Here is a 12,636-nt window from a genome sequence, read left to right on the forward strand (position 1 = left end):
ACAGGAATGCTTTAGGCCAGGCCCCTTTCTCATCCTTCTCCTCCTCCCAGAGGGTTCCAGAACTGTCCCATCTCACAGACGGGAAGCTGCCTGCCATGACCTCACCGCATCAGCACTCTTAGCCACAGAGCTATGTCAAAGCCTCACCTGTGCCTCTGATTATCTCCTGGCCTCAGGCAGCCTGGCAGGGCAGGAGGGCGGACCTACCGCCCTGAGAGTCGAGTCTGCCTACCTCGGTCCATCGTCCTGCGACCCTGGCTGCCTGACCTTGCTTCTGGGCTTAAGAGCTCATCTCCAGGGGGACCCCGAGGGTGAATCCTGGCTCAGAACGGTGCCAGGCTGTGGCAGCCATAACTGTTGGGGTGCCATCAGCACCCTCAGGGCTGCCTGTGCCAAGGACCCAGGCAGAGTCTTGGTGTGTGGTGTGCCTGCCTTCCTGACAGACTGGGTACTGGCTCACCCACTTTGTCGGTGAGGGGACTGAGGCCCCTGGGTGTCCCTGCACTCCCGGGAGTTGGCACCCCACATTCCCAGGTTTCCTCTTATTTGTTTATTTGCATGGGTGTTCTCATCAGTACTTCTAGGAGAGGAGCCCTGGGGCTTAGAAGCTCTGCCACGGTGCCCTGCAGAGCGAGGCAGGGCATCCAGGAGGTCCCAGGAGGTGTGTACAGAGCTCCACCTGTGTACACAGGTGCGTGTGCACACGCTGCAGGTTCCACCCCTCAGGCAGCTGCTCCACTCCCTCTCCTGCTGTGCGTCAGCCCCCGCACCCACTTCCCTAGGAGAAAGCCCCAAATCCTCATCCCACAGCCTTTGGCAAGACCCGTCAGTGTACCCCACAATTGCTTGGGGTTCTCACTGCTTCCACTGAGACCACCTGGGCCAGGCTCCTCATTACGCTGGGGTCCCCACTCAGCCTCCTCCCTGGTCTCCTGCCCTTCCCCTCACCCATTCACTCCTCATCCAGCAGCCAGAACTTTTCTTGTTTCTTTTTTTGTTACCCTGCGTGGCATGTGGGATCAAACCCATGCTCCCTGCAGTGGGAGCATGGAGTCAACCACTGGACCACCAGGAAAGTCCTGAGCGGCCAGAGCTTTGTGAAGCACAAACCTGACCCTGCTCACTTGTTCAGAACCTACCATGACTCCCCAGTACCCTTGGGAGAAGAGCCCAGGCTGCTAACAGTGCTGAACACTTGTGGGGAGGGGGCTTCCTAACCTTTACAGCCTCATCTTCCTTGCTGTAACTAGCTGTGACCTCTTATCCTCTGGCACTGTTCCCTTACCTGAGACATGCCTCTAGGCACACAACCCTTCATCTTACCCTATGCATCCTCCAGGTTGTAGCTCCACAGCTCCTCCAGGAAGCCCTTTCTGACCACCTCCTCTGGGACAGACACCCCCCCCCCCACCGCCCCCGCCACCAGCTTCCTGGTCGCACATCCCAGCTCTGCCCGCTAAAGGTCATCACTACCTGGACTGAGCCCTGTGAGTCTCAGAGCTGCCTTGGCCATTGCTGTGTCCATGGCACAGAGGAGTCACTGAATGTTTGCTGAGTGCATGTTTGCACAATTCGGACTCTCACAGGCACACATCCAGAAGTATAGACCTAGATGGGACCTGTTTTAAAGACACCAGTGGAGAGACTAACATACAGTAGGTCAAGAAATGTTCCCTGAGCCCTTCCCCTGGACACTGCTCTGAGCAGCGGGGGAGTTCTGTGCACACAGTAGGGGTCAGAACAAGCCCAGGCCTGCCCTCGTGGGGCTCAGAGCCCCAAGCTGAGGGTTTCTGATGCGTCCTTTCAGTCATTCACCCAACAAAAGCTTTGTGAACCCTGACATTTCATGGGGCAGAAGGGAAGCAGGTGGACTAACTGGCCCTACGCATAGGAGCCACTATTCAACATTTTTTACCACGAGGCAAGTTCTAGTCTAGCTGTACGTGGTTCTCTTCATTAAATTTCGGTACCCAATGGCCCCGTCACCTTGCAGACCACGGCTCTTGCCTCATCTCCACTGCTTCCCCAGCAGTCCCTCACGACCTTGCTGTTCTCTGAACATGCCGTGCGTGTTCCCACCTCCGAGCCTTTGCACTTGCCATTCCTTGTGCCTTGAACACTCTTAACCTAGACATCCACATGGATCCTTCACCATTTCAGGTATCTGCTCAGATGTCACCTCAGACCCTCCCTGAACTTCCAAACCCAAATGCTACCCTCATACTCAATCCTTGTATCCTGCTTTAATCTTCTGTAATACTATTGTCACCATGCTTATCTCTTTTCCAGCTGTCTCTTCCCCCGGCTTGGATTTCACTGCCATGATGGCAGGGGCTTTTTACTATTGTGTTGGTTGCTGTGTCCCCAGCTTTTGGAAGAGTGCCTGGTATTATTACCCTGTGTGCAATAACTCTTGTTAGTCATAGTTCACAAGAGCAGATGAGAAAACTGAAAAACCAGAGAAATTAATTTGTCCAAAGTCTGACAAAGTAATGTGACATAAAGTGCTAGAACAGTGCCTAGCACATGGAAGAGCTCTATACAAGTGTCAACTATTATTAGTATTTAATCCTCACAACCATCATATTAGACCCATTTTACAGAAGGGGAAACTGAGGCTCAGAGAGATGAAGTCAGTTTCCTAAGATCTAGTAAGTGCGAGACCTAGGATTGTAACTTGGGCAGCCTGATTCTGAACCTTCAAATCATAGCCTTCTAGCAATGCCCTTGTCATATGCAGACTAGAGCCTGCAGGCCCAAAACAGCATTTTGAATTTTTCTGTAACTTTGACGTGTTTTAAGTAGTTGGAGAAAAATCTCAATATGTTGTTTGACATGAAAGTTAAAATTCAATTTGCAGTGGCTTATAATATTGGAGCACAGTCATGCTCATTGTTTCTGTATGGTCTTTGGCGCCTTTTGTGCTATGGCAGAGAAGGAAATGGCAACCCACTCCAGTGTTCTTGCCTGGAGAACCCCAGGGACGGGGGAACCTGGTGGGCTGCCATCTCTGGGGTCACACAGAGTCGGACACGACTGAAGCAACTTAGCAGCAACTTAGCAGCAGCAGTGCTATGGCAGAGTGGAGTTTTGAGACGTCTGATCCTCAAAGCCTAAAGCAGAACAAATTTGCTATCCAGCCATTGCAGAAAATGTCTGCTCCCTATTTGGCTTTAGAGCAGTACTCCAACTTAAGCCGACTTCATATCACCAGAAGGCTTAAGGCCACACCTTGAGAACTACAGTGGACTCTCCTGCCTCCCATGAGCAGTTCCAGGGCTGGCTTGGGTGCCCTGGTACCCAGTGCAGGCTCTGGCACACAGCAGGTGCTCAGTAAGTGTATGTCAACTGAATCAGTGAGTCCATGTGGGCCATGAAGAGAAGAGGTGGAACACTCAAAATTTTCACAAGCAGACACAGTATGTCAAACCTGGGCTCTGTGACCTGAGGGTGCTTGGTGTCCAAGCTGTGACCTAATGAATAGGCTTGACATGATCTAACCAACGGGCTGCCCCTCTTTGAGCCTCAATCTCCTCTTCTCTCTATTAGTTCCAATTATCTCACCTTTCTCTGATGCTGGTGCAAGGTGTGAGGCATTGGTGAGGCCCCCAGGTAAGCCCAGGGATCAGGCACTCAACTCATGTACCCTGGGGTCTATGCTGTTATCTTTCCCAGACAGTTATTGAGCCTTTGAGCTGAAAGTGTTGTGGGCTGTTAGAAAACCTAAGGGAGCTATGGGGAGGAATGAAACATCCATCCATTCATTCAGTAAACATTATTGGGCACCTACTGTTTTTCAGGTGCTGTTCTAGGTGCTGGGGATACAGCAAGGAACAAAACAGACAAATCCTAGAGTTGACACCGTAGCTTTAAATGTTTCAGTATCTTCAACGACTGACTCAGTTGAAGGAACTGAGGTGTAGAGAGACCATGGAAGTTTCGAAAAGTTTATCATCAGGGCAGCTATGGAGCCCTGGTAACCTCCTGATCCCGAAGCTTCCTTCCAGCCAGAGAAACAGGTCAAGGCCGGTTGGCAGACTTGGGGAGGCTGGTCACAGTTTCCTAATTTGCTACATGGGTAGGTTAGGTAGTGGCTCCAAGCGGACTCAGTGGTCTTGGCCTGGGTAATGGGCATCGTCGCTGGTCGGGCCCCTCGGGTGAGCCCAGCCTCCTCTTCCCGGCCGGCCCCACCCCCGAAGCCACGTGACGCGTGGGGGTTTTCCCGTTCCCCTGGCGTGACGTAACGACGGGGTGAGGGCCAATGAACGCGCAGGCCGGCGGCGCCGGGGAATTCCGCCGCCCCGCCCCCGCCCGCCGCCCGCCCGGCCCGGCCCGGCGCCCCCCGCAGCCCCGGGCGCCGCGCGTCCAGCCCGGCCTGAGGCCCCAGCCCCTGCGCCGCTCTCCCGACCCGCGATCGTCCGCCAGACCGTGCCACCTGGCCGCTCTGCCCGCCCGCGTGTGTGTGTTTTGGTCTGGGCTGGCCTCCGGGCCGTCAGTCCCCACTGGTTGGGCCATGCCGAGTCGCCGCGTCGCCAGATCGTCCGCTGCGCCGGAGCTCGGGCCCTTGGGTAAGCGGGGCCAGGGATCAGGAGAGGAGTCTGGGGTGGGACTGGAGACGCGGGAGTTCTGGGGGTCCCGGAGCAGTCTGGGAGTTCCTACAGGAGTCCAGGGGTTCTGCGGGGAGAGTGTGAGGGTTTGGGGACACTATATCAAAGGGAAGGAAGGAGGCAGAGGATGGTGACCGGGTCCGGTCCAAGGTAAGAGAGAGGCGTCCCACTATAGAGTGAGAAGGGGGCGGGGCCTGACCCTGAGGCAAAGAAGGGGGCGGGACCCGACGACAGAGGGGAGGGGCGGGGCCTGACTCCGAGAAGGAGGAGCGGAAGCCGTTCCTGAGGGATTGGGCGTGGCCAGACGCAGAGAGGGAGAAAAAGGAGGGGCCTGGCTCCCAGTAGGGGGCGGGGTCTTAGATTAGTGCGATGAGGGGGGCGGGGCCTAACGCAAAGAAGGAAGCAAGCTCTCGCCTACTCAGAGTAAGAGGCGGGGCTTACGGTGATAGGGGGCGGGGACAGACTCGGATAGGGAGAAGGGGCGGGGCCTGACTCTGGCAGAGAGCGAAGGGGGAGGGCCTGTTCTGAAAAAAAGAGGGCGGGGTCTGACTCAGAGAAGAAAGAGGAGGTGGGGCTTGCCTCAGGAGAGAAGTGGCAGGGTCTGAGAGGGAGAAGACTGGCTTGACACTGGAAAAGTGAAGGGTAGGGTCTGACCCTGAAATAAGGGAGGGGGTTGGGGCTTTTCTAACTGAGGTTCATAAGGGCTCCTTCAGGCCCTTCTCAGCCTTTTTAACGGAGAGAAGGAGCAGGGTCTGAGTGTGACGAAGGGTAGGGTGACTGAGAGAAAGTAGAGAACCTGTCCACGAGTTAAGGAAGTAAGTAAGGCCAGACCAGGCAAGCCAAGAGTGAGGGGCCTGACCCAAAGAGGCGGTGCCAGAAGAGGAACGGGGTGGAGCTTGGAAGATTCCCTAGTTTTCCCGCCGCATCTTCATCACCTCCTGAACATGCTTCCTTCCCTGCAGGGTCCGCTGATCTCTCCTCGCTCTCTCTCGCCGTTTCCAGGACCACGGGTGAGCAGCCCTCCACAGTTGCTGCCCGTCTGCACTCTCAGGACGGGGCAGAGGGAATCCTATGGAGGTGGCATTGTGCACGCCTCTGTCAGGGGGGTTTTGCAGAGGTCCACCTCAGCTTTCCTCAGCCTGTGTCCCTCCCTGCCCGTTGAGATGGGGGTCCCCAGATGCCCCTACCTCCCAGGTGATAAGGAGCTGGGCAAGTATAACTAACCACTTACTCGCTTTCGAAGAGTCCTCTTTAGAGATTAACTATCATAGTGCAGAGGGTAATAATTATATACTGGTGCCACCACCCCTTCACTGTGTGAATGTCTGTCTGCAAGTCATTTCTCCTCTCTGGGCCTCAGTTTTTCTCATCTGTAAAATGGGCATAATATGAATGCCTCCCTTTTAGAGGGACCAAGATGAGTCAATGAGCTGATAACAGCTAAACAGTACCAGTATTAAAACAATGACAGTATTAAAGCAATATCTGGCACACATTTAAGGATCACCCAGAGAGTTGAAGCGACTTGGCAGCAGCAGCAGCAGAGAGCTGTTAAAAACAAATCTTTGGGCTCCACCTCGAGAATTTCTGATTCAGTGGGTCCAGGATGAGCTCTGGAAATGTGCATTTCTAGCAAGTTCTCAAGAGATACTCAGAACCACTAGTCTATACTGCCCCTCCATTTGGTGCCATCCAAAATTCATGGGACTTCCCTGGTGGTACAGTGGTTGAGACTCCACACTTCCACTGCAGGGGGCATGGGTTCGATCCTTGGTTGAGCAACTAAGATCCCATGTGTCATTCAGCAAAAAAAAAAAAAGCACCCAATCAATATACAGCGCTGACCAAGGAAATACAGAACCATGGCCAAAGGATGACATCCTTTCTCATAAGTGTGCTGGAATTTGCAGGTCAGGAATTGAATCCGTGGCCCCTGAGGGCTGGGTCTGAACCTCTCTCTGGAGGTAGAATCTTGGGATGGACCCCAGAAGTGCTGGCATGGCTGTGGAGGAGGGCCTGTGGATTCTCTAACAGATCTCTGAGTGGGAGACTCTGAAAGGTGGGAGCTGCACTGGAAACAGGTCCTCCCAAGCACTGCTTCTGGGAAGGAACAAGGCTGAGATTTTTCTGACCCAAGACCTAGATCTTTGGTTTCAATTAAGAGTAATTTTTGCCATAATCCATTCAATAAATATTGAGTGCCTATTCCTTACCTGGCCCTGTGCTAGGCAGTGCTGAGGACTCAGCAGTAACTGAGACAACCCTGGCTGTGCCCTCATAGTGCTCCGTGGAGGCAGCTAGGTACACAATGAATTAACTGTAGGATTGTAAAATGTGATAAAGGCTATAAACAAATCTTGGGATCAGTGACACCTAAATAGCAAGGTGGGGATGGGAGAACTGAGATGGAGGGAAATTTTCCCTCATTTTGATGGACCAGACACATACTGAGCCCTGGGTATAGTGGGGAGGGGCAGACGTGTTTCCTCCTCTCTGGTGCTCACAGTCTACAGCTGATACGAATCACTGTAATATAAGGTCATGCCAAATCCTAACGAGTGTCATGAAAATGATAAAACCAAGGCACCTAACTATGGGTGACTGGAGTGGGGGTTCTGGGGGTTACTTTGGATAAAGGAGTCAGGGAAGACCTATCTAGGAGGAGACGTTTGAATGGGGACCTGAAAGTGGAGGAGGCATACAAAGAACTGAAGGAAGGGCATTCTGGCAGAGACTAGCCTGTGCAAAGGCCCCTGAGGCAAGTGGTGAGAAAGACAGCTGCTCAAGTGTGCTTCAGTGCCACCTGAATGGTGGCAAGTTTGTGTAGGAGGTTGGTGGGGGTAGGTTGGTATTTGAGCAGACGCTGAATAAGGAGAAATCCCTAACATTTCCTGACTGAAAGAGGATTTTAGATAATAATAATTAAAAAAAAAAAACTAATAACTAAGCTTTAGGAAGGGCTTGAAGTGTTCAGACTCTATACTAAGCAATTTCCCAGTGTGCTTCTAAATCCTCATGCTAATGCCTGAGATACATCAGAGCTCGTTTTATAGAGAAGGAGGCTCAAGAGAAGTTAGGCGACTTGCCCAAGGCAACACAGCCAGCAAGTGACAGCTGGGATTCAAACTGACATTTGTGTGACTCCACACCTGATATTCTGATATGATGTCTTCCAACCTCCCCATTTTATAGACAGACAAACTGAGGCCTAGAGAGCAGAAGCAATTTCCCCAAATTCATAAAATAATGTCTCTGACGCCTTACCCAACACTAGCCAGCATTTCTGTATCACCTACTATCATGGCAGTTCTCAGTGCTTCCTGCGTATCAGCTCATTTAATTTTCACAACAGCCCCACAAGAGGGGCATTATTATTATGTCCCATTTTATAGATGAAGAAACCAAGGCACAAGAAGAGGTTAAGGGACTTCCCCTGGAGAAGGAAAAGGCTACCCACTCCAGTATTCTGGCCTAGAGAATTCCATGGACAGTCCATGGGGTCACAAAGAGTTGGACACGACTGAGTGACTTTCACTTCGCTGGTGGTCAGTGGCTAAGACTCTGCACTCCCAATGCAGGGGGTCGGGGTTCCACCCCTGGTCAGGGAACTAGATCCTACATGCCACAACTAAGAGTTCACATGCCTCAACTAAAACATCCCAAATTCTAAACAACAACAACAAAAAGTTAAGTAATGGGCTCAAGGCCACATTAGCACATAGCAAGGAATAGAGCCAGGATTTGAACAGAAGCACTCCAGAGCTTCAGTCAAATTTGCCCGGGCCTCAGTTTCCCCTCGCAGCCTGGGATCTCCTTGAGGGCTCAGACACAGGCTAAGTCATCTTTGGAGCCCCAGGTTATCCAGCACGGACGCCTGAGAAGGTGTTTCCAAGTTGAAGTGACTTGACGTTGGCCCTGCCACTGAGTGACAGTATGTCCCCTCCTCTCTCCCAGACTCAGTGTCCCGATCTACCAAGTAGGGGTGTCTTCCTCACCTTGCTGACTTCACAGATCACATGAGATAAGAAGTGTAGGAAGACTGCTTGCTTTCCAAGGAGCAAAGGTCTGGCTGCCAGGAGCCACTCCCAGAGAGTGGAGGAGGAGGACAGATCTGGCAGCTGAGCAGCTCGGCAATAATCCAGCCGCCAGTCGCCAGCACAGGCCACCGTGGATGGGGCACCTGGACCCCGCCCACCCTCCCTGGCTGTGTGACCCTCCAGGCTTGCTTGCTCCCTCAGGACTCCTGTTGTTCTACGTCTGTGGAATGGTGGGAGGTTGGTTTCGATCAGCCATGGTCCCTTCCAGGGCTGAGCTTTCCTGAGGAGGTGATAAGGGGCTTCCTCAGCATTGCTGTTATTCCCTCCTTAGGAAGTAGGGGTGAATCCTGGATCCCGGGTGGGCACCACTGGGGGACCAGCATGGGATGCAGAGCAGGTGGTTGCTTGAGGGTGGAGGATCACTCTCCCTGGAGCTTCAGACACCAGCAAGTGATATCTTGGGGTCTCGGGTGGGCTTTAGGGAGGGGTACACCCTCACATTTTGTTCAGAATCTTTTTTTTTTTTTTGCTGAGCTGTAGAACTTGTGAGATCTTAATTCCCCAACCAGGGATCGAACCTGGACCCTTGATAGTGAAAGCACAGAGTTCTAATGACCAAACCTCTAGGGATTTCCCTTGTTTAGAATCTTAGGTGTTCCTTTTTTTTTTCCCCTGGTGATAAAACCCTTGGCTTTTCATCAGATTTTCAACAATGTTTCATAATCCCTGGTCTAAATGTTTTGAGGGGAGGCATTTGAGGGTAGCCTAACCCTAGGAGGCCAGGAGTGAGAGATGGGGGTTGGGGCTTAATATCCCAGGATTTCTCAGGATGGAGGAAGAGGGAAGGGTTCCAGGAGGGGAGGGGGTTGGGGGGGTCTGTCTTAAAACATGAAAGTCTTGACCACTTTCTGGACCTCACCTTTCTTACCTTTCTCTTTCTCTTCCTTCCACAGATGAACTGGGTAAGTATCACAGGGTGGTCTGGGTGGGGAGGCTTAAGAGTCCCAAGTGCTCACAGAGGGGGATCTTGGCTTTCCTTGTTGGCAGAGAGGTCACAGTGTGACTTCTGGGACTGCTGGGGGATTTTAACAGTCATGTGCTCCCAGGGTACTTAGCAGCACTTGTGAAAATTCAGCATATGCCAGCTGCCTTTAATATTAGTTACTATTACTACAACTTTTGTTCATTCCTTGAGTGCATTATATGGAGCACGTGCTGTGGATTCGGCCCCAAACCGAAGCCTTTGCCCTCTTGGAGCTTATACTCTAGTGGCAGAGACCAAAGGAAAAGGAATAAAGAACAAAATGATGTTAGATCAGGCTAAGGCTTCTGAAGGAAATAAACAGGAAGGGGCCTGGGGAAAATATGTTAGATCAGGTCTTTCTGAAGAGGTGAACTGAGATTGGAAGGACGAGAAGGAGCCAGCATGGTTCAAATAGGGGGACCGGGCAGATGGAGGAACCAGTACAACACCCCGAAGAGGGCCGGGCTTGGTAGGTGCAACACAAAAGAGACCAGAATGTGGTGAGAGGGGGCCGTGGGAGGCAAGAGGCCCAGGACAGCCAGGATTCTGTGGCTAAGGCCAGGGGTGTGGGTTTTGTCTTGTTTTCCTGAGATGAATGGAGTCTGGGGGGAGTTTTATATGGGGAAGCTGTTGACTGACTCGTAGGGAGATGGGAGCCACTAGAGGTTTCTGTGCACACGAGGACAGGGTCTGATATCAGATCCCTCTGGCTGTGTGTGGTGGATACACTGGAAGAGGGGAGGTGGGGACCAGGAGCCGTGATCAGATGGAAAAGGATGGAGGGCGGCCCAGGGAGGAGGCAGTGGGGGTGGGAGAAGTGGTGGGATTATACATGTATATTCAAGGGAGAGGCAGGAGAGAGAGTTCCAGGTGGTGCTAAGTGGTAAAGAATCCTGCCAATGCAGGAGATGCAAGAGATGCGGGTTCGATCCCTGGATCAGGAAGATCCCCTGGAGGAGAAAATGGCAACCCACGCCAATATTCTTGCCTAGGAAATCCCATGGACAGAGGAGCCTGGTGGGCTACGGTCGCAAAGAGTCAGACGTGACTGACGACTTAGCATACACACACGCGCGCGCAGGAAAAGTTCACGGATTGGACCTAGTGGATATGGGATCCTGAGCCACTGACAAACATGGCATCCTTCCAGCTTGATCGCTGGATGGTGATGCTCCTTTCTGAGATGAAGCTTCGGCAGAGTGGCTGTTATTGTTGTTATTAAATGGGGCAAGATGGAGGCAGGGGTGCCTGTGACTTGGTCTTACCTTGATCCAGGTGAGAGGTGATGGAGGCATGGGTGCAGGAGCCGTTTCGGAGGCGAGTGGACATGAGGGTGCAGGAAAAGGAGAAACCAGGCCGACCCCCAGGGCCTTAAGAACTGGGCATGCTGGGGGTCTATTTGCAAGAAGGAAGGCAGGGGCTTTTTTGTGTATTCAGAGCTGAAGCCCCTACTCTGTGTGTGTGAAACCCACAAGAAATCTGTCTTGAAGAAACGAATGGACGGGAAATGGAGAGGGTGGCAAAAGTCAGGGGATTAAACAAGCCTTTTCTTTTAACAATCAGCGTCACCCCCAGTTTTGGCTTCTCCCGCAGAGATCATCGACGAGTACATCAAGGAGAATGGCTTCGGCTTGGAGGGGGCGCAGCCCGGCCCCGAGGGGCTGCCACGCCTGGTATCTCGCGGGGCGGCCTCCCTGAGCACCGTCACCCTGGGCCCCGCGGCGCCTCCGCCCCCTGCCACGCCGCCGCCCTGGGGCTGCACCCTGGGCCGGCTGGTGCCCCCGGCCGCGGGCGCCGGGCCGCGGCCACACCTGGTCATCACCGAGCAGCCCAAGCAGCGCGGCATGCGCTTCCGCTATGAGTGCGAGGGCCGCTCGGCCGGCAGCATCCTCGGAGAGAGCAGCACGGAAGCCAGCAAGACGCTGCCCGCCATCGAGGTAGGCAGAGGGGGATGGGCACCGGGAGTGGGGGGAGGCGGGGGGGTGGGGTGGGGACTGCGATTCTCTTGCCCCCAGGAGTCACATGCGCGAATTTCTTTATTTGTGCATTTTTATGATGATGATGATTGTTTTTTAAATTTCATCTATTTATTTATTTTTGGCTGCACTGTGTCTTCCTTGCTGTGGGCTTTCCCTAGTTGCCGAGCGTGGGGGCTACTCTCTAGTTGGGGTGCGGGCTTCTCATTGCGGTGGCCTCTCTTGTTGTGGAGCAGGGGTTCTAGGCCCTCAGACTCAGTTGCTCCACAGCATGTGGGATCTTTCCGGACCAGAGATTGAACTCCTGTCCCCTGCACTGGCAGGCAGATTCTTATCCACTGCGCCAAGGAAGAAGTCCCTATGGTGGTTATTGTTGTTGTTGCTACTGCTGGGGTGGATGATACCACTGTTGTGTGTGTGTGTGTGTGTGTGTGTTAGTCATGCTCAGTCATGTCCAACTCTGCAATGCCATGGACTGTAGCCCGCCAGGCTCCTCTGTCCATGGAATTCTCCAGGCAAGAATACTGGAGTGGGTTGCCATTTCCTTCTCCAGATACCACTGTTACTTGGCATTCAATTTAAAGAGTTTTCAAAGAAAGACCTTCTTCCTGGCAATATGACAGCATTGATCAAAATCATTGCTGTAAAGGCAGTGTAGCCTCTTGGTTCACGGTAAGAATCAGAGTGCTTGAGTTCGAATCCTGCTTGCACCATATGCCAGCTGTGCTGCCTCGGGCAGGTTGCTCAGTCCCTCTGTGCCTTCTCTACAAAACGTGGTAACAGGGACTTCTCTGGTGGTCCAGGGGTTAGGGCTTTGTGCTTTCCTACCTGAGGGCCCAAGGCTCAATCCCTCGTTGGGGAACTAGGATTCTGCAAACTGTGTGGCATGGCAAAAAAAAAAGTAAAATAAAATCCCCAAACTTCTGGAAGCAGGATGGCCCATCAAAGGCAGTTTGACAGCCGTTGCCAAGTTGCCCTCCTCGGGGGTTGCA

The 12,636-nt window shown here is 52.9% G+C and overlaps 1 protein-coding gene across 3 annotated transcripts in view; it reads left to right on the forward strand.

Moving 5' to 3' along the window:
• The first annotated feature begins 4,302 nt into the window (after positions 1-4,302).
• Positions 4,303-12,636, forward strand: part of RELB (RELB proto-oncogene, NF-kB subunit) — a 28,348-nt gene continuing 20,014 nt past the window's right edge. Inside the window, exons 1-3 of one of the 3 annotated variants that reach the window (XM_086353089.1) lie at positions 4,303-4,568; positions 5,570-5,617; positions 11,262-11,605. In XM_086353089.1, the coding sequence (XP_086209215.1) occupies positions 4,514-4,568; positions 5,570-5,617; positions 11,262-11,605 (447 nt within the window). In that variant the 5' untranslated portion in view covers positions 4,303-4,513. Of the gene's footprint in view, positions 4,569-5,174; positions 5,250-5,569; positions 5,618-10,752; positions 10,944-11,261; positions 11,606-12,636 lie in introns of those variants that run through there. The other 2 variants (XM_086353091.1, XM_086353090.1) reach the window with 2 other exon arrangements.

Source organism: Bos grunniens, chromosome 18, assembly GCF_055505025.1.
Source record: "Bos grunniens cultivar Pamir isolate PY7600 chromosome 18, Bosgru_T2T1.0, whole genome shotgun sequence".
NCBI lineage: Eukaryota > Metazoa > Chordata > Mammalia > Artiodactyla > Bovidae > Bos > Bos grunniens.